This window comes from Myotis nattereri (genome assembly GCF_964212035.1).
Source record: "Myotis nattereri genome assembly, chromosome: 1".
NCBI classification, from domain to species: domain Eukaryota; kingdom Metazoa; phylum Chordata; class Mammalia; order Chiroptera; family Vespertilionidae; genus Myotis; species Myotis nattereri.
The window spans coordinates 77,966,042-77,992,168 of NC_138075.1; the positions used below are offsets into that span (position 1 = coordinate 77,966,042).

General features: G+C 44.7%; 2 protein-coding genes and 1 long non-coding RNA gene across 3 annotated transcripts in view; 1 reads left to right on the forward strand and 2 right to left on the reverse strand.

Annotated features, from left to right (window-relative positions):
* LOC308528750 overlaps positions 1 to 26,127 on the reverse strand; it is an 852,227-nt gene that overhangs the window by 755,408 nt on the left and 70,692 nt on the right. The window lies entirely within an intron of this gene.
* On the forward strand, positions 3,508 to 12,139 carry OXA1L (OXA1L mitochondrial inner membrane insertase). Its single transcript, XM_081104466.1, has 10 exons — positions 3,508 to 3,595; positions 3,999 to 4,160; positions 5,333 to 5,546; positions 9,737 to 9,880; positions 10,130 to 10,215; positions 10,822 to 10,986; positions 11,171 to 11,275; positions 11,382 to 11,544; positions 11,633 to 11,713; positions 11,792 to 12,139. The coding sequence occupies exons 1-10, from the start codon at positions 3,533 to 3,535 to the stop codon at positions 11,917 to 11,919; spliced, it is 1,311 nt and encodes a 436-aa protein (XP_080960592.1). The 5' UTR covers positions 3,508 to 3,532; the 3' UTR covers positions 11,920 to 12,139.
* SLC7A7 (solute carrier family 7 member 7) overlaps positions 12,452 to 26,127 on the reverse strand; it is a 28,147-nt gene continuing 14,471 nt past the window's right edge. The window contains exons 3-10 of the mRNA XM_081104447.1: positions 18,328 to 18,453; positions 17,419 to 17,563; positions 15,929 to 16,052; positions 15,599 to 15,702; positions 15,216 to 15,312; positions 14,201 to 14,350; positions 13,809 to 13,992; positions 12,452 to 13,597 (exon numbers count right to left, since the gene is read on the reverse strand). Coding sequence (XP_080960573.1) covers positions 13,491 to 13,597; positions 13,809 to 13,992; positions 14,201 to 14,350; positions 15,216 to 15,312; positions 15,599 to 15,702; positions 15,929 to 16,052; positions 17,419 to 17,563; positions 18,328 to 18,453 — 1,037 coding nt within the window. The 3' untranslated portion in view covers positions 12,452 to 13,490. The remainder of the gene's footprint in view (positions 13,598 to 13,808; positions 13,993 to 14,200; positions 14,351 to 15,215; positions 15,313 to 15,598; positions 15,703 to 15,928; positions 16,053 to 17,418; positions 17,564 to 18,327; positions 18,454 to 26,127) is intronic.

A 26,127-nucleotide genomic window follows, 5' to 3' on the forward strand; every position in this document is an offset into this window, starting at 1 on the left:
ATGGTCTCTTGCTAGGTTCTCCAGCCAGGTTCTCCAGGTTCTCCAGCCAGGTTCTGTAGCCATGTTCCCTCGCTAGGTTCTCCAGCCAGGTTCTGTCCAGGTTCTCCAGCCAGGTTCAGTCACCAGGTTCTAGTCAGGTTCTCTTGCCAATTTCTGTAGTCAGGTTCAGTCCAGGATCTTTTGCTATGTTCTCTCGCTAGGTTCTGTCTCTAGGTTCTGAGGCCAGTTTCTGTCCAGGATCTTTTACCATGTTCTCTCCAGCGAAGTTCTTCTGTCTCTAGAGAACGTTCTGTGTAGGTTCTGTGCCTAGGTTCTGTCTCTCTCGGTTCTGTCTTCTTACATCTGTATTTATACCAGTTGATTCCAATCCTATCAATCTCTATTTCAAAGGTTAGGGCGTTTCTTATCTCCATTCCAGGGAGTAAAGATTATGTAGCTTAAGCATGATTGTTCGTAGTTAAAGTGATTAATTACCCACCTGGCACTTAGTTAAGAGGTTTTATTCCCTCCCTAACTTCAGGGGAAAATCCCTACCTGGGGAAACAACCTTTCTCAGAGACCTTGGTTAAAACACATAGTGCCTAGAAGGTGAGCAAACATATTAAGAACAGTATGCCATATATGCCAGGTCCCTTGAAACAGCAAGCATGGACCAGCTCCCGGCACTTGTGATAAGTGAATATTTATCACCAATATATCAGTTTAATACTTATCTCCATTGTCATGCCATTCCAGACATTACTATATATATAGCTACATTTTTTGGAACACAGATAATCATCAACTAGAAGACTTTGATATGCTTGCTAAAGCCAGTGAAGTTGGTCAAAGGTCACAGCATGAAAGAAATCCAGGACACTGAGATGGAGTTAGTTGTATTCACATCTATATCTACTAGTATACAAATTGACATATAGCACTGTATAAGTTTAAAGTGTACAGCATAATGACTTGACATCTACATTGTGAAATGATTATCACGATAGGTTTAATGTCCATCATCTCATATAGATACCAAAAGCAATAATTTATTTTTGTGATGAGAACTCTTAGGATTTACTCTCTTAACTTTCAAATATACCATATAGCAGTGTTAACAATAGTCATCACAGTGTACATTACAACCCCAGTATTTATAACTGGAAATTTGTACCTTTCGACAACCTTCATCCAGTTCCCCCCTACCTGTGATAACCATAATTTGATTTCTTTTTCTATGAGTTTGATAAATTTTTATTATTAATTAAACTTATATAAGTGAGATCATACAGTAATTCTTTCTCTGTCTGATTTATTTCACTTAGCATAATGCCCTCCAAGTCCATCCATGTTGTCACAAATGGCAAGATTTCCATCTTTTTATGGCTGAATTGTATCCCATTTATATGTATACCACATTTTCTTTATCTATTCATCCATGGATGGATACTTAGGTTTTTTCCACATCTTAGCTATTGTAGATAGTACTACTAAGAACATGGGGTGCAGACATCTCATCAACACAGTGCTTTCCTTTTCGGAAAGGAAATTCCATATCCCCAGACTTGAAGTTGCTGGGTCATATGGTAGTTCTACTTCTCGTTGTTTAAGGGCCTTCTGTACTATTTTCTGCAGTAGCTGTACAAGGCTGTACAAGGGTGCAAATAATGGGAGATATGGTCTATTGGGGCCCACCAAAGGAACTCTCTACCACGGGATAGTTTTATTTTTCCCCAAGTGCTCTTAGCTGTGTATTTGTCATCAGTTCTAACTGTATTGATTCTTTTATATATAATATATTTTTTAATTGATTTCAGAGAGGAAGGGAGAGGGAGAGAGAGATAGAAACATCAATGATGAGAGAGAATCATTGATTAGCTGCCTCCTGCACACCCCCTACTGGGGATTGAGCCCACAACCCAGGCATGTGCTCTTGACTGGAATAGAACCTGGAACCCTTCAGTCCACAAGCCCATGCTCTATCCACTAAGTCAAACCAGCCAGGGCAACTGTATTGATTCTTTTTTAAAAATATATATTTTATTGATTTTTTTTTACAGAGAGAAAGGGAGAGGGATAGAGAGTTAGAAAAATCGATGAGAGAGAAACATCGATCAGCTGCCTCCTGCACACCCCCTACTGGGGATGTGCCAGCAACTCAGGTTCATGCCCTTGACCAGAATCAAAACTGGGACCCTTCAGTCCGCAGGCCCATGCTCCATCCACCGAGCCAAACCGGTCAGGGCTGTATTGATTCTTTAAAGTAACAACAGCAACAAAAGCTTGGTTACCATAGTATCCAACATATGTGATTAACCGGTCATACTCCTAATTATTACTAAATCTATATTCTACTTCTTTGGCTCCTATTTTTACCATTTCTGTCAGGTATATTCTTAACGATCCCCAAAAAGCAGTGATTGAAATACTATCCAGCCATTGTATCTTTCCCAAGCTATGCTTTGTCATTCAAAAAGCACTTTGTAGTTGACTTTTCAGGGGTTCCAATATAACCAATTTTTGCCTTTCTGAGCTGTACTATTTTTTATTTGGAGGGAAGGAACTGCACCTCATGTATCTTTAAGAAAAGTTATTCGCTTCGAGAAGCAAAACACCCGAGCAACAGAGACTTAGAATCCAGACAGTAAAGGCTTTAATTATCTTACACAACAAAGTCTAGGGCTGGGTGGTTCCAAGCTCGATGCAGCGGCTCAATGACTTCACCCAGTGTCCAGAGGTTCTCTATCTTCCCACCCAGCCATCTGCATGCTAGCTGTGCACCTCCAGGCTGTCCCCTCGGTCACAAGGTGCTCCTCACACAGCCCCACCAAGGAGGGGAAAAGGGAAAGATGGGTCTCCTCTTCAAACTCTTTTTGTTTTTTGTTTGTTTGTTTTGTGTGTGTGTGTTTTAAATATATATATTTTTTATTGATTTTTTACAGAGAGGAAGGGAGAGGGGTAGAGAGTTAGCAACATTGATTAGCTGCCTCCTGCACACTCCCTACTGGGGATGTGCCCGCAACCAAGGTACATGCTCTTGACCGGAATCGAACCTGGGACCCCTGAGTCTGCAGGCTGACGCTCTATCCACTGAGCCAAACCGGCCAGCGCTTAAAACTCTGTTTTTAATCTGAGACGTAATTTTTTCCTAGAAGCTGCCTTCCTTCCATTTCTGCCAGATGCCAGCGTAAGTTTCACTGGGTCCGCTACTACAATCTTATCTAGGAATAAGACTCGAACATCCCGGGGCACGAAAAAAAAAAGCCACATCAGACACAGCCAAGGCTGTCCTGGGGCTACTTTTTAGCTCAACACGTGCAGGAGACTCAAGGATTTGGAGATGGAGGGAACTCCTCCGTTCCCGGACACTTAGGTGGCTCTTCACCCTCCAGAACACACTCCCCGCGCGGCCGTGTCGCTGCGGCCCTCGGCCCTTCCCGCCCGCTTCCAACATGGCCGCCAGGCTCCTTCCGCCCGTTTCCAAAAGGGCGCCGGCCCGCGAGGCTGCGGCTCCGAGTGCGCAGGTGCGAACGGAAGGCCTCTTCCCGTCAAGATGGCGGGGGTGTTGCTGCTCGGGCGCCGGGAGCTCCTCCGCCTGCTGTGGCCCCAGCGGCAAGTAAGGGAGCGCCAGGGCTGAGCCGCGGGCGCTGCCCCGTCCCTGGGACCCGAGCCGGGGGCCCGCATTCTGGGGGCACGAGCAGCGCTGCCCTGCTCGCCGGCCTGCGTCCCTGACCTCGGGTCCCCGAGGGCGCAGAAGGGTTACCTTCTTGGCCCCCGCGGGCTGAGCGACCCTGTGTGGTTGCCTGACCCCGGGAACAGGCCTCCCCGCCAAGGGGACCTCGGCCTGGACTGTGGGCCGCGGGGTGGGCCTGGGGCAGGTGAGGTGCAGGTCGCGGAGAGTGCAGTCCTCACCTGTGGGAGCGGGCTGCCCGCTTCTTGGGGGGCTGGGGTGGGGGTCCGGGGCAACATGCGCGACTTCTGCTCCGGATTAAAGTGCTCCTCCTCCTCCCGGCGCGCAGCTCCACAGCGTCGCAGGGCCCTCGCCGTGGCCCCGGCCACCGCTGGCCGCCGGGCTCCCGTTCCCAGCCAGCCGGTGCGGCGCGCGCCCCCGCTATGTCCTCCTGGCGGCCCCCAGCCCCCGCGGCCTCAGTGTCTCTGCCATCTCGTTTGCAGAAGCCCAGGTAAGACGCGGTTCCAGCCCTGCGATGGCGGGAGCGGTGCTCCTCGGTTGGCTGATTGTTTTTATTTTGTTCTGACTAGCGGGAAGGGGAGCGTGCAGGAGAGTGCTCTCCACACTGCACGCAGCTCCCCGGAATGGGAGCATCTCTGCTGGGGGTGTTTTCAGGTCCGCCGGGGAGGGGTTTGCGAGGACAGCCAGAGAGGTTTACATTCTGTGCCTGCCCCTGTTTCCCAGGTAGTGCCAAGCCGCCGATGGCCATAGGAAATGTGTTTCCAGGTGTGGGTATTAGAAGAATTGAAACTTGCATATCGTTACATGATTTCATGGATATTGATATTTTTGAGGATGAAAACAAGTAGATATTTTGGTCTTTTTTTTTTTAAGATAATTTGGTCTTAACTCAGTTGTTTTAAATCAGCGGTTCTCAACCTGTGGGTCGCGACCCCTTTGGGGGTCGAACGACCCTTTTTTTTTTTTAATATATTTTATTGATTTTTTACAGAGAGGAAGGGAGAGAGATAGTTAGAAACATCGATGAGAGAGAAACATCGATCAGCTGCCTCCTGCACATCTCCCATTGGGGATGTGCCCGCAACCAAGGTACATGCCCTTGACCGGAATCGGACCTGGGACCCTTCAGTCCGCAGGCTGACGCTCTAGACACCGAGCCAAACCGGTTTCGGCTGAACGACCCTTTCACAAGGGTCGCCTAAGACCATCGGAAAACACATATATAATTACATATTGTTTTTGTGATTAATCACTATGCTTTAATTATGTTCAATTTGTAAAAATGACATTGGGGGTCACCACAACATGAGGAACTGTATTAAAGGGTCACGGCATTAGGAAGGTTGAGAACCACTGTAGGGAAATAAATGAGTACAATAGTTTGAGTATGTACAAAATCATAACAGTGATACTCGAATGAAGTTTGGAAAGCACTGATGCAAGAAATAACTTTCATGAAATCTTACTATAAGGAAGTTATTTTCCTACTTTGGGGGGGGAATAAAATGTTCTTTTTAAGAGCTGAGTTCTGTGGACATGTAGGCTAACCTGGGAAAACAAGAAGTAGAGTCAGGAGAACAACACAGTACTGGTTATCATAAGGGAACCCTCAATTTCTGTGTCCCACCTACTGAATATCACACATGGCTTCCTTTTGCACAGGTTCAGGCCCCTCCGGTCATTCCTGCAACGCCCTCACCCACAGCAGTAACTGAGGTGGCTTCTGGAGAGACTGCAGATGTAGTCCAAGCTGCTGCAGAACAGAGCTTCACTGAACTTGGGCTGGGGGCATATACCCCAGTGGGATTGATCCAGAACCTACTGGAATATATGCATGTTGGCCTTGGCCTCCCTTGGTGGGGGGCCATTGCTCTGTGTAAGAGGACTGCATCCTGGAAAGGGATCCTGGACAAAATGGGGACTTAGGGAGAGAACTTTAAAGAATAGCAGTTCTGTGAGCGGGTCAAGGAAATAGTGCAAAAGTTTAGGGGTCAGAAAAAACAGGTGATTCAAATGTGGGATAAAGGCTCATGATACTAGTTACATTCTACCTATATTTCCTAAAGGGCATTATAATACCACTAGATCATCCGTAATTCAAGAAGTGTAGATATTTGAGTGTGAGCATGGGGTTAGAGCAAGAGGACCTTGTTAACAGTGATGAAGCTGCCCTGGTTCAGGAGAGTAGAAGGTCAGGTCAAGCAGTTAAACCCCAGAATTGGGAAGACACTCACATTGCAGGCTAACACTGTGCTTCAGATTCTGTATCCTCCTACACGTGCTCCAGCGATCATCTCCCTGTGTCTTTAACTCCCTTTTTACTGCCCTGCTCTGAACATACAAACATGCTCAAGCATACCATGTGTTTCTTGGAAGGAAATCTTTACCCTTTATCTTTTGTTCACCTTTAACTTCTACTATGCTGTCTTTCTCCTTCTCTTAGCTGTTATTTAAAAGGGTATTCTGTATCCAGTGGGCTTACTTCTTTCTTTCCACTCTTTGATCCTCAGCAATCTGGCTTTTAATAATACCACTTCATTTTATTTTATTTTTTTTTAATTAAATCTTTATTGTTCAGATTATTACAGTTGTTCCTCTTTTTTCCCACCATAGCTCCCCTCCACCCGGTTCCCAAGCCCCCCCTCCACCCTCACTCATCCATAGGTGCACGATTATTGTCCAGTCTCTTCCTGCATCCCCCACACTCCTTTCCCTCCCAAGAATAGTCAGTCCACTCCCTTTCTATGAATCAGGGGATTCTATTATAATCACCAGTTTATTCTGTTCATCAGATTATTTATTCACTTGATTTTTAGATTCACTTGTTGATAGAAGTGTATTTGTTGTTCATAATTTGTATCTTTATCTTTTTCTTCCTCTTCCTCTTCTTAAAGGATACCTTTCAGCATTTCATATAATACTGGTTTGGTGGTGATGAACTCCTTTAGCTTTTCCTTATCTGTGAAGCTCTTTATCTGACCTTCAATTCTGAATGATAGCTTTGCTGGATAAAGTAATCTTGGTTGTAGGTTCTTGCTATTCATCACTTTGAATATTTCTTGCCACTCCCTTCTGGCCTGCAAAGTTTCTGTTGAGAAATCAGCTGACAGTCGTATGGGTACTCCCTTGTAGGTAACTGACTGTTTTTCTCTTGCTGCTTTTAAGATTCTCTCTTTGTCTTTTGCTCTTGGCATTTTAATTATGATGTGTCTTGGTGTGGTCCTCTTTGGATTCCTTTTGTTTGGGGTTCTCTGCGCTTCCTGGACTTGGAAATCTATTTCTTTGACCAGGTAGGGGAAGTTTTCTGTCATTATTTCTTCAAATAGGTTTTTAATATCTTGCTCTTTTCTTCTGGCACTCCTATAATTCGGATGTTGGTGCGCTTGAAGCTGTCCCAGAGGCTCCTTACGCTATCTTCGTATTTTTGGATTCTTTTTTCATTTTGCTTTTCTGGTTGGGTGTTTTTTGCTTCTTCGTATTTCAAATCTTTGACTTGATTCTTGAGATCCTCTAGTCTGCTGTTGGAACTCTGCATAATATCCTTTATTTCAGCCAGTGTATGCTTAATTTCTAGTTGGTCCTTTTTTATAACCTTGAGGGTCTCACTAGATTTCTTGAGGGTCTCACTACATTAACGGCGGTCTCACCAGACTTTTTGAGGGTCTTACTAAATTTATCGGCAGTTTCTAGAAAGTTCTTGAAAAACCTTAAAAGTGTGGTTTTGAACTCTATATCCAGTAGTTTGCTTTCCTCCATTTCTGTCATATGTGTCCTGTTTCTTTGTCTCCGCATTTTTTATGCTTCCCTGTGTTGGTAGAGTGGCTTTGTGTGCTAGGTGTCCTATAGGGCCCAGTGGCTCAGCCTCCTCAATTACCTGAGGTGGACACTCTTGGTGCACCCCTTTGTGGGCTTTGTGCACAGTCTTGTTGTAGTTAAGCCTTGATTGTTGTAGGTATCACTGGGAGGAATTGACCTCCAGGCCAATTGGCTGTGAGAATCAGCTGTGTCTGCAGTGGGAGAACTTCTGTGCTGGAGACACCCTTCTAGGGCAAGACTTGCTTCAGTGGGTCTTTGGTGCTCACTGAGTCTGCCCCCTGAGTGTGTCCCTTATGGATCGGAGGAACTGTAATCTGGATGGTCCAACTCTGACCACTGGGTACACTGGCTCTTGGATCTGAGGAGGTGCTAATTTAGCCTCTGCCTGAGGCTACCCAGCAGGAGCTAGGAAGAGATCTGCAGATTCCCCTTCCTTTTTTGGGGTTTGGTGGTGCCCAGATGAGGCCCAGCTGTGAAGCAGTGCAAGCTGCTGTGGGGCCTTGGGCCTTCTCTTGGAAGTTCTGGGTCTCTCTGACCCAGCTGCAGTTTGCTAGGTAATTTTCAGATTGCAAAGGGCCAGGGCATTCATATGCAAAAGCCTCTGCTGCAGCCTGGGTGGGGCAGGGTCTTAGGGGATCAACAGGGCGGAGCAAACAGCTATGGCTGATCCTCAGCCCTGCCCTAAGGGGCCCCGCGTCTCAGTGTCCTGGTAATTGCTGCAAGCACCTCCGAGTTCTGCCCGCTGCCAGACCGTCCAATATCTCCTCACATGAGTCTGGGTCCCCAGAGACTTCCCAGAACTGGAACCAGAGTTCAGAGTAATCGGGGGCCTGTGACTCCCTCCCGATTAAAAATGACAGCCGTGTCCTCAGTCACCAGCCCTGCCGCGTGCGCCTCCATACCTCTGCACTTTACTTCCACACTGCACCTCCTCTGAGTCTCAGTGTGCTTTTCTCTTTCCTCCTAGTTGTAGAATTTCCACTCAGCCAGCCTTCCTGTAGTTCTGGATGATGTCCGTTTTGTCTTTTAGTTGTATTTTTGAATTTGTTGTGGGAGGCAGCAATTTCCGGTGTTTACCTATGCCGCCATCTTGGTTTCATCAATACCGCTTCATTTTAACTGCCAGTTGCATTATTGCTAAATCCACTTTTCTTTTTATAGTTGACCTTTCTATGTTAGACACTTCAGACTTGGTAATATATTCCTTGGCTTTCGTGACAGTCTTTTCTGATTTTCTTCCAACTTTCTGACTGCACCTTCCCATTTCCAGTGCTGGTATTCTGGGTTCCATTCTTAGCTCCCCTCTTTCCACAGCACATTATCATCACAATGTTGGTAAAGCCTAAACCTGTATCTCTCCCCAACTCCCATCTCTTTTTAGCCAAACCCACTTGTTTATCTATACATACCATAAATAAATATTTGTTGGCATAATCAGGAAATATGAATTGTAAAAAAAGAAATAGGGCTTGGCCAGGGTGGCTCAGTGATTGAGTGTCAACCCATGAACCAAGAGGTCACCAGTTTAATATCCGGTCAGAGTACATGCCCAGATTGCAGGCTCGATCCCCAGTAAGGGGCATGCAGGGGGGTAGCCGATTAATGATGTTTCTCTCTCATTGATGTTTTTATCTCTCTGTTCCTCTCCCATTCTCTCTAAAGTCAATGAAAAATATTTTTTAAAAAAAGAAATAAATAGGAAGGAGCTTAAAACAGCAGGCCACCATATTATCTCCTGCTCCAGAGGTTTCTAGGACAGCAGCTTTTAAACTTTATTCATGAGAACCCCAGAGTTCTGTAAAGGTACCTCTGAGCAAAGCAAGTCCAGAACTTTAACAGTCCTATAGCCAGACTGTCTGTCCCCTCACCTAGGACAGCTTGATTTTATCTGTTACACATATTGGGACTAAGAGTTGGGAGCAGAGAGGAAGATGTTCCATTGATAGAAAAGTTTGGAAACCATTCGTCTAGAAAAGTACCTACCATCGCCTTTTGTTCAAGGAAACAAACTAGATTCATGATCATTTGTTTAGAGAAGTTACTGCTAGACTTTTGTGATGTCAAAGCAGAGAACTGAGCCTTGAAGAAACTAACTCATATCCCTACCCGTTGTATAGGTCCCTTGGGTATGAGTCACAGAGTGGAAAGACTAGAATAAGAGAGATCCTTTCAGTGAGAACCTAGAAATCTTCAACCTTCTAGCTGCAGAACTGCTTTAATTTTACTCCAATCCTTGTGTGTATTTTGTAGGTACAGTCCTTGCCCGCTGCCTGGTGTTTCCTCTCATTGTGAAGGGCCAACGAGAGGCAGCCAAGATCCACAACCACATGCCAGAGATCCAGAAGTTTTCCACTCGAATCAGAGAGGCCAAGTTGGCAGGAGACCATGCTGAGTGTGAGTCAATTGCAGGATGAGCGTGGGACCACATTTACACTTTTCCTGACATTCTGCGGAGGGAAGGAAACAACCTAAGTCAGGAGTTGCTACATCTGTGCAGGTCCTAAAGTTTTACCTACTTCTTGGGCCTAATGGTTCCAGTAACTTGTCAGGGTCAGTTAGAAATGTCATGGGCCAGGTGATGAGGATGGTCACTTCCACCAATGTAACTATCTGCCCAACCACTAACTTCCCCTCACTTCACAGTTTACAGGGCCTCGTCGGAGATGACATTGTATCAGAAAAAGCATGACATTAAACTCTTTAAACCTCTCATTCTACCTCTGACTCAGGTAAGTAAAAATATTTTCCTTATTTTATCCTGAACCAATTAGATGACCTCCTGTTTCCCATGCCCTAGACCCGTGGTCGGCAAACAGCGGCTCTCGAGCCACATGCGGCTCTTTGGCCCCTTGAGTGTGGCTCTTCCTAAGCCTTAGGAGTACCCTAATTAAGTTAATAACAATGTACCTACCTATATAGTTTAAGTTTAAAAAATTTGGCTCTCAAAAGAACTTTCAATCATTATACTGTTGATATTTGTCTCTGTTGACTAATGAGTTTGCCGACCACTGCCCTAGAACAGTGGTTCTCAACCTTGGCTGCACATTAGAATCACCTGGGAATCTTTTTAAAATCCTGATTTCTGGGCCTCATCCTCCGGAAATTGTTTCTTTGTTACTAATGTTGTGGCCCCGCCCCATAACAAAGAAACAGAATTTCTGGAGGATGAGGCCCAGAAATCAGGATTTTTAAAAGATTCCCAGGTGATTCTAATGTGCAGCCAAGGTTGAGAACCACTGCCCTAGACATCCAAAAAGCAGGTGGTTTTCAGTAATGGAATAATGAAAATATCCCCTCAGATAAAGGATACTGACACTGTTTACCCTGTGTAATAGGCACCAATCTTCATCTCCTTCTTCATTTCCTTGAGAGAAATGGCCAACCTTCCTGTGCCCAGCCTACAGACAGGTGGCCTCTGGTGGTTCCAGGATCTCACAGTATCTGACCCCACCTACATATTACCACTGGTAGTCACTGCTACAATGTGGGGTGTCCTTGAGGTAAGTCCAGGTTGGCCAAGTGCCAGGCCTGCAAAGTGAACTGGGATTAGGGGTAACGTAGTTGTACAGAATAGTCATTCTTCACTCCCTGGAGGAATAGCGTTGATGGGGAAGAAATTTGAGCCATAGTCACTAAAATTGCTACTCTTCCTCTGCTTTGTTTGTTTGTTTGTTGTTTTGGCAGTTAGGTGCTGAGACTGGTGTGCAAAGTTCTGACCTCCACTGGATGAGAAATGTTATGAGAGTGATACCCCTGGCAGTCTTGCCCATAACTGTCCATTTCCCCTCGGTAGGTAATGACTTAGGGGCTAGCTTCAAGTCCTTCCTCCTAGCCACCTCCCAGCAGGCTGATCAGGGATGCAGCTTCTAAGTACCTTCTCTTCCTTCTCGTCTAGGCAGTGTTCGTGTATTGGTTCTCCTCGAATATGTTTTCCCTGGTCCAGGTGTCTTGCCTCCGGATTCCAGGTGTACGCACTATGCTTAAAATCCCCCCACGTGTTGTGCACGACCCCGACAAATTACCTCCACGGGAAGGCTTCATAAAGAGCTTCAAAAGTGGTAAGGGCCTGTCCTCTGAATCAGGGGGACAGTGGGGAAAGTGGTCTAAAAATAGGTATGAGATCCAACTGTCTTACTCTTTATATAGGCTGGAAGAATGCTGAACTCAACTATCAGCTACAAGAGCGTGAACGGCGCATGCAGAATCACTTGGAACTAGCAGCCAGGGGTAAATAACCCTTTCAGGCTAAATTCTATCATTGTTTCTCCCTTTCTTTTGTTCATTAACCTTCTCTTCTTTCCCTAGGTCCCTTACGACAGACCTTTACCCACAACCCTCTGCTACAGCATGGTAAAAATCCCCCTCCCAACACCCCTAACAGCAGCAGCAACAAACCAAAGTCAAAGCAACCCTGGCGGGACACACTCGGCTGAATTCTGTTCCCTGCTCATACTGACATTAACTGTTTCTCCAAAGACTCAGCCTTAGAACAAGATTTTTGCTGGGTCCTTGCCCCAGACCTAGAAACTATGGGACATGGAGATGTCTGTTTTAAAATGGATTCCACTGTAAACTCTTACATCTAAGCATAAAAGAGCACTCGGGAGCCAAGTGATCTTTCCATCTACAGAATTAGTAAACCTCTGTATTATATGTTGCTTCCTGGTACTTATTAAGTGGGAAGGTAGATTGTGTGCTTCAGAAAAACTAAAGAACAGGTTGATGGTGATTGCTCTTGCTGGCCCGTGCTCTTAGGAAGTGTCTCAGTGAAGTAAGCTGGTGTTAAGAGTTTAGATCTCCACCCCATAAATATGTTGTTCCAGCCACATTTGCTTTGCAGTCACAGAGATATGCCTGATAAGTTGAGATTATATTTAAATAGAATAACCACATTTATTTACCCCAAGATTTACCTATAAAATATCCTTCAAGAAGTAGATGTGCTCAAATTCTTTTTTTTTTTTTAATACATTTTTATTTCAGAGAGGAAGGGAGAGGGAGAGGAAGATAGAAATATCAATGATGAGAGAGAATCATTGATTGGCTGCCTCCTGCATGCCCCCCATTGGGGATTGAGCCTGCAACCTGGGTATGTGCCCTGACCGGAGGAATCAAACTGACCTCCTGATTCATAGGTTGACACTCAACCACTAAGCCATGCCAGCTGGGCTCAAATTCTTAGTGGTAATTAAGAAGAATGAAAATTGATGTTGTTTTTAATCTAATAACGCTAACATTTTGCTACGGCAGCTTAGGGGTAGTGATTAGTTTTATCCAGCTGTTCTCAACCTGTGGGTCACAAACAATGAAAATACATCCTGCATATCAGATATTTACATTATGATTCATAACTAGCAAAATTACAGTTATGAAGTAGCAATGAAAGTAATTTTATGGTTGGGGGTCACCACAACATGAGGAACTGTATTAAAGGGTCGCGGCATTAGGAAGGTTGAGAACCACAGCAGGCTTGAGGGGGAAGAAATACTCGGATACTTTCAAGCATTAGATTGTTTTTAGTTTTCCTGCCAGTCTAATAGGAACTGCCCCAGAGACATTATGTAAAATGAAGCCATTCAAAGCTTAGGAACATAACCCTTTTATTGTCCAGCACCCATACATTTTCATGTCTCTCTAAAGGAGACAGGAAGTTTGGAGCATTATTGGCCCTTTTAAAGGAAAAGTGGTGTAGTTAGGCACACCCAGAGATGAGTGAATATCTTAACACATGGGAATGTGCTACTAGAATAACCAAACCCACACCTGACATGCTCCCACCACAGTCTGCTTTATTATCCCTTTTTAAAAATCTGGAACAATATGTAGCAAAACAAATAAATTACTGTCTATCTCAGAAAAAGCAAGTTCAAAAGTTGTTGAAGCTGCCTAGACCAGGCTTCTGGACAGGTGCCTCCAAAGAAGTAAGATTCCTTTTCAACTTCCTTGGCTCCAACCAGTAGAAGATGAGGTTCTGCTTTTCATATCTCAGGATTCCGGGTGTTATTTACTTAGACTTGGGATCTTGTTGCTTGGGCATCTCTCCTTCATCTTCCAAATCCATCTCTGCAGCAACTGACATACATATGACCTGGAGGTACCATGTGGCAGATGCTACAAAGAGAAGTTTGGATCAAAACTCAGAAGAGGTCAACTGGTCTGAGCTCCAGGGGCATCGAATAGCATTGGGCCTGAGGAGACAATTCAGTTCAGCCTTAGGGTTAACTATAGGAAGGGGCTGTGGCAAAGGTGACCTGGAACAGGATTTTCAGCAAAGGCCAAAAAAAGTACATTAGCCAAGCTAACCTGAGGATCCAGATCTTACCCACAATCCTTCGGAGGCAATGAGGTCGTTTTTGTTCTGGCACTCTGATGATGAAGAAGTAAAAGGGCAAGCCTGAGAGGGCAATGCCAATGCCAATGAGGGAGTTGATGGTATCGCTGTAAAGTGGAATGACCACCAGGAAGATGGTACAGCAGCAGAAGACAATGGGGAAGAAAAGGCTGAGCTAAGGGCACAGAAGAAACAACTGGAAATTAGCTCAGGATTGACAGCAAAAATAACCCCACCTCTGTGAAGATCAGAGCACTGAGCTGCCTTTCCATTCCCTTCATCTCAACACACTGACACCAGCAAGTCCAGGGCAAAGGTTTCTAAATAAACCATCTTAGAATCCCCAGGGCAGATGGAGCAGAGGTGGGATGGAGGTGACTTACCTTAAGGGAACGAGGTCGATCAGGCTCCTTCCAGCGTAGATAAAGCTGACCCACAATTGAGAGCCCCACAAAGAACCAGTAGCTGAAGCTATAGTAGTTAATGAGCTGGAAGATGTCCTCCACACATAAGTAGATCAATGCCATGATTCCCTGTAAGCACAATCAGCTCCTCAGGGCCTTTGTTCGAGGTGTTTTTCACTCCCCTTTACTGAGTCCCTCTCCTTTGTCAAATCCTCAGAGCTTCCCCAACTGTCCTTTTCTGTTCCCACCCTCTTTAGCACCTGAGTTTAAATACCTCATTCCTTTTCTATAAAGTATAGCTCAAAACAATTCCTCAAAAATCTGCTTAGCCTGTCTGGTGTGGCTCAGTGGTTGAGCATCAACCTATGAACCAGGAGATTATGGTTCGATTCCTGGTCAGGGCACATGCCCAGGTTGCAGGCTCAATCCCCAGTGTTGGGTGTGCAGGAGGCAGACAATCAATGATTCTCATTGATCTTTCTATCTCTCCTTTCCTCTCTGAAATCAATAAAAAATACATGTTTTTAAAATTTTTTAATCTTTTGCTTAAAGGCTTCCCCGTAATGGCTCCAACCTATATTTCCAGCTCAGCACCCACTATCCAACTTCACATTGCTTTACCTCAGAACTTTCTGATGCTGTTTCTCGTAACCTAATGCACTTAGTCAAAGAAGTCTTTCCTCGTTCACCCTTTTCCCCCATGGAAGTAGTTTCCTCCCTAAACATCACATCACTGACTATCATGGCAGTCATTATAAATAATCCCATGTGCTTTATGCCTTATCCTAAACCAAAGGAGATTACCATTCCTTAGAGAAGATAGATTCTCTCTTAGGAACCACTGCAGCAGTTAGCAGAGTGTCTTGCCCACAGTATGTTCCATTAGTATTTTTTTCTGTTAGAATCTCCTTTAGATTTTTTATAAAGCGTCCTCTACTGTTACTAAAGTTTCCCCCACAATCTGGCTTTCAGCCTCATCCTTGGTATCACTTACATTGAAAAGTAGCGCAGGCACTGGGGTGAACCGGTGGACATGAATCATGCAGATAGCATCAGGGAGATGGCCTTCTCTTGAGCCCACAAAGAAAAGCCTATTTTAAGTAAAACAGGAGAGATTGAGGAACATGGGACACTAGGTATAGCCTGGTTCATGAGCTAAAGGGCCCTCACTTTGCCATCACCTCCAAAAGAGTAGATAATATGGAATGGAGCTCAATATAGAGATTAGTAAGAACTGGAGGCTACTGATGGAAACAAGAGCAAAGAGGTTGTGAATGTCATTTGGGGAGCACAGTGACTAAAGTCTGGACCCTATAAGTCCTACCTCCCCCTGCCATAGTTTTCAAAATACTTTTCAGTAAAAGATACCATTCATACCTAGAAGCAGCCACAATGGAAGCATTGAGGCCACCAAAGCAGGATAATGCAACTGCTATTGGAATTGTCCAGTTGAATATTCCAAAAATCTGGTCTGCAAAAGTCTAAGGAAAAGAGTCATTAGGGATGAAAGGCGTGGACAGGCATGTCCCTAGATTCCCACTACTTGGAATCCAACCCTTCTACTACAGAAGTAACAGTACCTCCTTGCCAGCCCAGTATCCAAGTATCCTTTCAAGGACTGTCTCTTTACTGGGACTTTTGAGAGCTGCACTGTACCTAGAAGCCCACAAACACCCTCAGCCTTCTCTGCTAATGAAAATCATTTACCACAGCAACAGCATCACTGGCCAGGATGTCCTTCATGTCTAGCACGGTGTAATAGGCCACATTGGTCAAGATGTAGATGATGGTGACAATGGGCATAGAAATGCCAATGGAAAGGGGCAAATTCCTACAACCAAATAGAATAGTAGATACGTTAGTCCGTAGTCTCATCCTCATCTCTCCTTTAATCCTTAGCTTTGAACTCATAAGAACTAAAGAACATCAAGGGAAAGGATAATCACATTTAGAGAAACAGCTACAATGCCAAAATAAAGTAAAATAAAATAAAGGATTAATAAAGAACTGTGTCATATAATAATAGCACAGGAAGATGGGTTCATTTTGTTTTCTGTTTTACATCCAAGAATTCTTTATAATTGTGAACACTGAAAAATTTTTAAATATAAGAAAAAATTGTCTAAGGTTGAGAAATATAAGAAGACATGAAGGCCAAGTCTCCAGAGAAAAAGATAGTCCCTCAGTAGGAAGAACAGTGTGTATATGAATAAGCAACCTGGGAGATATGTCCACCCACCCCCTTACTCAGTTTGAAAACCTTGGATACCATCCTAACCAGTGGCCAAGAGAAAAATGCAAAGACTTCCCACAGTCCCTCTAGCCCAAATAAAGCCATGATTTTATAAACATTCTGCGCAGAATGGAGGGGGGAAAGGGGCGGAACTAAATACTCTCAAGTCTTTCAGCTTCTGTCCAGTAGGTGGAAGTACCACCCAGGCCTCAATCTTGTTTCTGTTTGCTCTGGTTGCAACACTGGAAGTGTACCAAACGTATTTTTTGTTTCTCAATGCCAAAAGGAATCTATTATTCTTTTGACAAAAAATTTATAGAAACTCCACTCCTTGGCAAAGCTTAGTTCCCAGAATTTCTGAATTTCAAAGCCAGGAAAAGCTCTGAGATCATATAATTCACCCCCCTCTTAGACATAAGTAAGCAGATAGATGTCAAGAACTCCCTCAAGGTCATCCAACAAGTCAGTGGAGAGGCCCTGTGAATCCCTGTCCAGTGCTCTTCACCCTGCATAACTAGAGGGTAATTTAGGGTAACAATGGTGAGGTGATCCCATTGAATGACAATACCACTATGCTAGTGTGAATTTGAGAAACAGGATCAGAAAGGAAACAGGAAGGGTTCTGGGAGTCTATGAGCTCAAGTTCTCTGTGTGGAGATATGGGTGAGTGAAAGACCTAGCAAGGAAAGTCTTGTAAAAGCATCCATAGTACAGCCTGCCTTAATACAGGGAAGAATGAATAAGTGTGAAAAGACCTTAAAAATTTTTTTTAACACAAGAAATTTCACATAGCTCTGTTACTGTGATCACAGTAATACTTTTCTGGGCCTCGGGCTTCACATCTATTAAAATGGGGTTGATAAAAACATATCTCGGTGGTTGTGGTATGCTGTGTGGCACACAGTAGAAGCTCAGTAAATGAAGGTTATCATTATCCGTGTAAAGTTGATGGTGAGATACCTACCTCTCAGGATTCTTGATCTCTTCAGTGACATAGTTGAGGGTGTCCCAGCCCGAGTAGGAGAACAGAGCTGAGTACAGTGCTAGGGCAATGTCACCCATTGCAAATGATGAACCCTCAAAGGAATTCTCAAAGTTATTCGAGGCTCCTGGAACCCAGAGAACATGGAAAGGCAGGAGAATTAGTGACCTCCCCAACCTCAAGGTCATCCAGTAAAGGAATAGAAGAGGATCATTAACAGGTGAGTAGCTTAGAACACCTTTGGCAGCAAGGCTATCAGTGAAGGAACAGGGATCAGAAAGACATCTACAGTGATGGGCCAAATGCAGGGCACAGAATGGGGATCTTGACAGGAAGGCCCCAAGGTGGATTCCTAGGAGAAGGGCTGGAGAACAGGAGTGATGCAGTTCTGTCCTGCCCTGCAAGCTGCCCAATTCTGCCTCCTTTCTAACACCAGACTGAGCTGATCCAGGGTGGAGGAAGGGCAAGGCTCAATATGCCCAGGTCATCAGAGTAGTTGTAGGGTAGGTGTTCAGGCCTCGATACTGGAGAGGAGTGGGTATAAAGAGTTCTTTTCTGCCCTTGCTCACTCCCAAGGGGACAACAATCAGAGCCACAGCATTGGGGCTTGACAATCTGCAAAAGCATCTCCCAGTGCACGGCTGTCAGCCCCTTTGCCAAGATGATCCTCCACCGGGAAGCAGTATGCATAGGAGTTAAAGGTCAGGCTTCAGGATCAGTGCCTGGGTACAGATTGCAGCTCCACTACTTAATAGGTAGGGTCTTCGGCAAGATACTTAATTCTGAAGCCTCAGTTTTTTTCATCTATAAAATGGGATAATGCACAAAGAGGGCTTAGAGGATTGTGACACAGAAAATGGTTAACAAGTATTAGTTGATATTATTTCTTACCCTGGCCAAGTCTAACAATGCCTGCGATGATGATACCGATCAGAGCCAGTACTTTAGCGTAGGTGGAAAAATCTTGTACCTTTGTTCCCCACTTGACATAGGCACAGTTAATGAAGGTTAAGAGACCTGAAAGAAAAACAATACTGACTGGTGACTGACTGCACCATCCAGATGGCCTTACACTCCCCAGCAATTTTTCCAGTACCAGTAATAAGTGTTGGGCTCAGACCTGCACTGCACTGGAAACCCCGCCCAGAATGTCCTCACTATTATGCAAAAGAACTTGCTGAGCACCTATATACACAGTACCACACACACACACACACACACACACACACACACACACACACTGAGCGAGATGACACAAATGGGAGCCACAAAACAAAGTAAATGTGGATTTGCTTACATACAAAAGTGCTCACAGCAGTGGGAGGCAACTGGTAGCTGTAGGGAATTAGGATGTGTTCTCTGAAAAGTCATGGTTTCTTCCCACTCTTCACCCTCCTACCCCCTCATATGGGCTCTAGGACCCAGGACACTGATGCTGTGGTAGTCCTGTTGTGATTTATCCAATGTCTGGACCAGCAGGTCAGGACTTGTAGCCAGGGCTTAGGATGGAGGCCAGACTTCCTGATACTGCCTGCCAGCTCAGCTGCTTGTTTTTGCGCTTGGAAAGATTCTTGGAACAGAGATTCCTACGGAATGGGGACAGGGCATTTTTCCTGGCTGAACAACAAAAAAATGAGAGCCACAAACAGTCCTCAAGTCCTTCCCCTGAGGTAGAGGTAATCCCTTTACCGGGTTGAGCTTCAGTAAAGTTCATTCATGGATTGCCCTTAGAGCCAGAGTTCTTAACCTAGGGCTTCCGCAAAGCCTGGAATGTTTTGTGAAGTGTTATGTAGGAATAGCCAAAGTATATGCATTTTTCTAAGAAAAGGGTTCGTAGCTTTTGTCAGAACCTCAGAGAAATCCATCACCCTCCATGCACAAAAGAAGTTACAATCCACTTCAGAGAAAGAAATTCAAGAAGGGAAGCCCACACATGCTGTGAGGTTGACCGACAGCACCAGGATGTGGCAGGGAAGAGTCACAAGATATAATTCTGAAACTCAGCAGAATGTCACTCAACCTCCCCCACCCCCACCCCCAACCCCCTGCCAACCTTTACACGGGCAGGCACATCCCCACTGTGCAGAGTGAATCGCTTCACTGCTCCTTCCTTCCCGGCTCAGCAACTGGAGCGCAAGGATAGCTTAACAGTCCTTCTCACAAAGGGCAAGGTCAGAATCAGCCTGCCTTTCCAGTGGAGAAAGCGAGGCCCCGTGCTGGGCCTGCCTGCTTCAGGCCACCGACACGGTCAGGAAGTATTCCCTGTCTCAGTTCTGGCAGTGGCATGTCCTTCAGTGTCCCTAGATCTCCTGTTTTGTTGTGTCCTAGCCTCATCACACTGGCCAAAGGCTACTTCATCCTGAGAAGCAGGAAAGACCAGCCTCTCAGAATAGCGGTCCTTTCTTCTGTCTCTTTCTCTCCCTTACCTTGTAACCTTCCTATTCTACTCACTGCCCAAATTCTTTTCTGTTCTTCCTAGCAAAAGGACATTTCTGTCCCATGCAAGCACTTGCATTTCTGCCTAATAAAAGAGACAACAAACAATCAAATCTTATCACAGGGCTGGGCAAAACATGTACCTGTAACTTCTCAGTGCTGTGTGTGTGTGTGTGTGTGTGTGTGTGTGTGTGTGTGTGTGTTGATTTCATAAAGGAAGGGAGAGAGAGAGCGAGAAACATCAATGATGAGAGAATCACTGATCAGCTGCCTCCTGCATGCCCCACACTAGGGATCAAGCCCACAACTGGGGCATGTGCCCTGACCAGGAATCGAACCGTGACCTCCTGGTCCATAAGTCAACTCTCAACCACTGACCCACACCGACTGGGCATTTTATTTTTTTTTTCACCAATGCTGTTAATAATTAAAGACAGAAGCATACAGTCTCCACAAGCACCCTACAAAATGGCTAAAGTGTCTTTATCTCACCCTCCACAAATCTTTCGTATCTGTTGATCCTCCTCAGCTAGTCACCCATCCTTTATGCCCCACTGTCCTTCTGCCTCTAGCCCTTCTCTTCCTCCTGTAACCCTTGCCCCTAACCCCTGGGATTCTGCTTCTGTTTTACAAATGGAACCCAGGGACAACTGATGCTGCCAGAAAAGCCATCAGAGTAACCTTGGGCCATAATACCAAACGGGAGTGGGCTACGGGACGAGTTCTGGTTCAGAATCGGTCTGTAGCCCCGTGCCATGGGTTCTGCTCTCAGCTCTGCCCTTTACTATAACAAATTCTGAAATGAAAATACATGGATTGTTTACATTTTAGTCCCCTACTGCTTCTCTACTCCATCCATTTGTAACCTTCCTTTAACCCACCAGTCACCGCCCGCCCACACTCCACCTTCTTTCTCAGCCACTGTCCCACCATATTGCCATGATCTACTCTCTGTATTGAGCACAGGGGCTTGGTTTTAATGGAGAAGGGAATCCTATGGAAAGAAATCAGAAAGCAGAGGAACTGCCTAAAGAAAGCACCTTCTCCCAAACCCAGCTTCCTCCAGGGCCTCTTGGCCATGAAACAGGAAATGGTATGGCAAGCAGCAGTGCTGACTGGGCTCTCTGTCCCCAGTCAGCGGATACAGCTGACCGGAGGCCCCACCTCCTGCTTCAGAAGCAGGGAAAGTGGGGGGAGGACCACGGAGTTAGAATTTAGAGGCAGCTTCAAGTTAATCTCAAGGACAGAGATGCCCTACCCTCCTATCTCTAGGTGCAATTCAGTCTCCACCCAACACTGACCCAAGTCCACAGGAAGTCGGGCTGAAATCACTTTGGACCCTTGACTCAGCTGCAGTTCCATTCCTGCTTTGACACCTGCTTTGGATAAAGGAGAAGCTGTGAAGAAGTCACTGCTATAAGCATCTAAACCCAGTCTCTCTCCATGGGCTCCTGGAGGAGTTCAGGCACTAAGACCCAGCATCAACTCTGGAACTAAAAGCCAGGAAAGAACCGCCTAAGTAGATCCAGAGCAGAACGAAGCTTGCAGGCCCATTCAGAATCAGGTACCCAGATTTAGTGTAGATGCCCAAACTAAGAAGTCCCTGAAAAAGAATGATAAACCTATAATTCTCCCAGCACCGAGTTTTAAATACATATAATGTAACACACAAAATTTAGGCCACTATTGAGTCCATTTTCTGTTTCAAATGCCCAGGGACTATAAAATCTCAATACTTAACTAGCAAAATCATTCCATTTTTTTTTATTATGTTTTTATTGATTTCAGAAAAAGGGAGAGAGATAGAAACATCAATGATGAGAGAGAATCATCCATCAGCTGCCTCCTACTGGAGATCAAGCCCGCAACCTGGGCATGTGCCTGACTAGGAATTGAACTGGCAATCTCCAGGTTCATGGATCAACACTCAACCACTGAGCCACACCAGCCGGGCTCATTCCATTTTTTTAAAAGAGATCAATAGCTCTTCTTTCCACTAACCCAAAAACACATTTCTCGCCATTTCTACTCAGTAGCCCTAGGCCTCTCCTCTGGAGCTACACTGAATCAAGCTAAAGCCGCTTCCACATAAGGGCCCTTCTTATCATTAAATGTTTGCATCCTGTCCCCCTTGAGTCTTCCCTCTTTCAGGCTAATAATCCAGTTTCTTCAATCTCTTGTGTGACAAATATGGCTTTCAGACTATTCACCATCCCAGTTCTCTCCTCTGCATTTACAACACTTCACTTTGTCAGTGTCTCCCTGAAAACGTAAGATACACACAGGAAACTACAGACAATTTGCAGACTGTGGAGTTGCAGTTTGAATTCACTGTCAACTACAACTCCCTTTTTCCCCACCTGAAACTGATGAACTTTCCCCTCTCCTTTAATGGGCCTATAAAAATGAATTTTTTAAAAATCCCCAAATATGGCACTTCACATTCCTTTGTGAATTTCTAGGCATCTGTCCCATCTGCCTTAATTTTGTCAGTTCAAATGCCTTCCATTTCAAATACAAAATTGAAGGCATTTGAACTAACTTCACTGGATAAAAATGTTGACCAGTATAGGCAGAGCCCTGTAATCTATTGCGATAGACCCTCCTGTATGCTGGTATTATTCCAGAACATCAATCAGGAATCCACCAAACTATTCTGAGTCCACCTCTTTCCAGCTGGTCAACAAGAATATCATGAGAGTTTGCCAAGAACCTCTCTGAAAACTGTGTACACATGTCTCTGTTCTAACAATCTAACGATGCTATCAAATGATTCAAATAAAATTAGTACATATTTATACTAGATTGTTCATAACTATATCATTGTAACTGTCAAAAATTAGAAACAGCCGAAACCGGCTTGGCTCAGTGGATAGAGCGTCAGCCTGTGGACTGAGGGGTCCCAGGTTCAATTCCGGTCAATGGCATATACTTGGGTTGCGGGCACATCCCCAGTGGGAGGTGTGCGGGAGGCAGCTGATCGATGTTTCTCGCTCATCGGTGTTTCTGACTCTCTATCTCTCTCCCTTCCTCTCTGTGAAAAATCAATAAAATATATTTAAAAAAAAAAGTATTTAAAAAAAAAATTAGAAACAAACCAAATGCCTATCAACAGTAGAGTGGCTAAATCAATACAGTGGAATACTAAACAGCAGTGAGAATAATCTACCTACTACACACACTAAAGTATGGATGAACCATGCCCAGCCAGTGGCACCTCTGCTCCCGCGCCTCCTGAGAGCTGTGAACAGTCTGGCTGGCCGGGCCCTCAGGAAGGATCCGGAAGGAACCTGCCCCTGGCCTGCCTGCTGCCAATCGCTATGAGAGTGTGGCCTCCTGCCTGGGGTCTCGGCCCCATCTCTGCACTTTTCTCTGGGAGAAAGGACACTGCCCCATCACCTGGGCCCACACCACCACCTGAGCCCACACCACCACCACCCGGGCCCACACCATCACCACCTGGGCCCACACCACCACCTGGGCCCACACTGCTGCCTTGTCCGAGGATGGAGGCTTTTGGGCCCTCAGACCCTGACCCCACTCAGCCAAGTGTCTTTCTATGTTTCTGGGGGTCATGGTGGGGTAGACACCTGAGCGTGTGGGTCAATGTCTGCATGTGGGAATAAACTGCCCACTGCTATATATATATTTCACAAACATATTAAGTGAACAAGCCAGACACAAAAGAGTACATACCCTTTATATCCATTTACATAAAAACAGGCAAAACTAATCTATACTACTAGAAGTGTGTTTGGTGGGACAGAGGGGAGTGACCAGGAGGAACACAGGAAGGGCTCGAGGGCTGCTTTCATGACGTAGATGCCAGTTACATGTGTGTTCAATTTGTGAAAATTCATCAAGCTATACACTTATAATGTGTACTGCTTCTTGGTGTATATTGCATTTTAATAAAAAATTAAAGTGAACAAAACACAAGGTTAGCTTAGCATGGCTTGTTTTTAGTGAATCTAAACAGGTTACTGGAGATTCTCCTTTCCTTTCAAACTTTGCTAATCAAGTGAACCTAGAATTTGGGCAGGAATCAACTTCAAAGAGTCAGTGCATGCTCCGAATCCATCTCTTCCTCTTCCTTGTGGTGGGCAGAACAAGGCCCTGGGAGGCAGAAGAATCAGTGTCAGAGTGATGTGATGTGATGTGATGTGATGTGATGTGATGTGATGTGATGTGATGTGATGTGATGATGTGATGTGATGTGATGATGTGATGTGATGTGATGATGTGATGATGTGATGATGTGATGTGATGTGATGTGATGATGTGATGTGGTGTGATGTGATGTGATGTGATGTGATGTGATGTGATGATGTGATGTGATGTGATGATGTGAGGTGATGATGTGATGATGTAATGTGATGTGATGTGATGTGATGATGTGATGATGTGATGTGATGATGTGAGGTGATGTGATGTGAAGAAAGACTTGACCAGCTACTGCTGGCTTTGAAGATGAAACAGGTCCATGAGCTAAGGAATGTGGGCAGCCTCTAAAAGCTACAAAAGGCAAGAAAATGGATTCTCCTCTAGGCACTGCTGGCACCTTAATTTTGGCCCAGTGGGACCCAGTGAAGACTTCGACCTATGGAATGGTTAAGATAATAAATTTGTGCTCTAACTGGTTTGGCTCAGTGGATAGAGCGTCGGCCTACAAACTGAAAGGTCCCAGGTTCGATTCCAGTCGAGGGCATGTACCTTGATTACAGGCACATCCCCAGTAGGGGTGTGCAGGAGGCAGCTCATTGATGTTTCTCTCTCATTGATGTTTCTAACTCTCTATCCTTCTCCCTTCCTCTCTGTAAAAAATCAATAAAATATATATATTTTAAAAGATAATAAATTTGTGTTGCTTTAAGCCAATAATTGGTGGTATTTGTTAGAGCCTAATATATCACTCGACAGCTTCATTTCACACCCTTCCTGTTCTCCCAGATCCTGGAGATGCCAGGATTCTGTCATCTCAACTAATTCTAAATCCTTTCCATTTGTCTGCAAGTGGATAGTTAGAGACATTTAAAGCAATGACATGCTTTATTACTACCTGCTTAATGCTCTTGGCCTTGCGTTTTTGTTGGCCTACATCTGGAAGCCTGCTGTTGTTGTTTTTTTAATTTAACCCTTTCTAGGGTAGCAATCCCCTGCTAGGAAACATTAGAAGAAAAATAGGCTTTCTGGCCACCAACTACTTTCAAGTAACTGCCATTCCCTTCCTGTTGTCACTCTGCACATTCCTCTAGAGCAGCGGTTCTCAACCTGTGGGTCGCCACCCCTTTGGGGGTCGAACTACCCTTTCACAGGCGTCACCTAAGACCATCGGAAAACACATATATAATTACATATTGTTTTTGTGATTAATCACTATGCTTTAATTATGTTCAATTTTTAACAATGAAGTTGGGGGTCACCACAAAATGAGGAACTGTATTAAAGGGTCGCGGCATTAGGAAGGTTGAGAACCACTGCTCTAGAGCATTTTATTGTCCGTCCTCAGTCTTGTCTTCAGACCTTAGCTTATGCTGGGCATTAACCTTCAGGACACCCTTCTTGCAGTTCTGGGCCACCCCTATATTTAGTCTTAGTTGTGTCACCTCTCACCTTCTTCTTTCTAAAACTCTAAGCTTATCAAAAAGCAATGTGTTCAATCACATTGGTTTCTTCAGATGACTCTCCTTTTCTTCCTAAATAAGATAATTTTCAACTATTTTATCAGAATTTCACTTTAAAGAAGCTCCTGGTCTTTTTTCTTTTAATCCCTGGCTATGAAATTATAATTCCTTGCCCTGAACTTTTCTGCATCCCTTTGCCTAGAATTTAGAGTGTATTTCAGAGGAAACCTAGCATTTCTTTTTCTGGAAGGTACAAAAATTGAACAAGCAAAGTCACTTCCTCACAAGGATTCCTCATTTCCCTGGTTATGTTTAATAATAATACTAATAATAATAATAAATAAGTCCTTATCCTTTAGAGCAGTGGTTCTCAACCTTCTGGCCCTTTAAATACAGTTCCTCATGTTGTGACCCAACCATAAAATTATTTTCATTGCTACTTCATAACTGTAATGTTGCTACTGTTATGAATCGTAATGTAAATATCTGATATGCAGGATGGTCTTAGGCGACCCCTGTGAAAGGGTCGTTCGACCACCAAAGGGGTCGCGACCCACAGGTTGAGAACCATTGCTTTCGAGATTGATATTGAAGCCTGTACAGGTTCAATGGCTTGATGTCTTGGATTTAC

Coding starts and splice junctions, on each gene's coding strand:
- OXA1L (XM_081104466.1), top strand. CDS start 3,533: ATGGCGGGGGTGTTGCTGCTCGGGCGCCGGGAGCTCCTCCGCCTGCTG. Junction 3,596..3,998: donor TGCTGTGGCCCCAGCGGCAA/GTAAGGGAGCGC, acceptor CCCGGCGCGCAG/CTCCACAGCGTCGCAGGGCC. Junction 11,545..11,632: donor CATAAAGAGCTTCAAAAGTG/GTAAGGGCCTGT, acceptor CTCTTTATATAG/GCTGGAAGAATGCTGAACTC.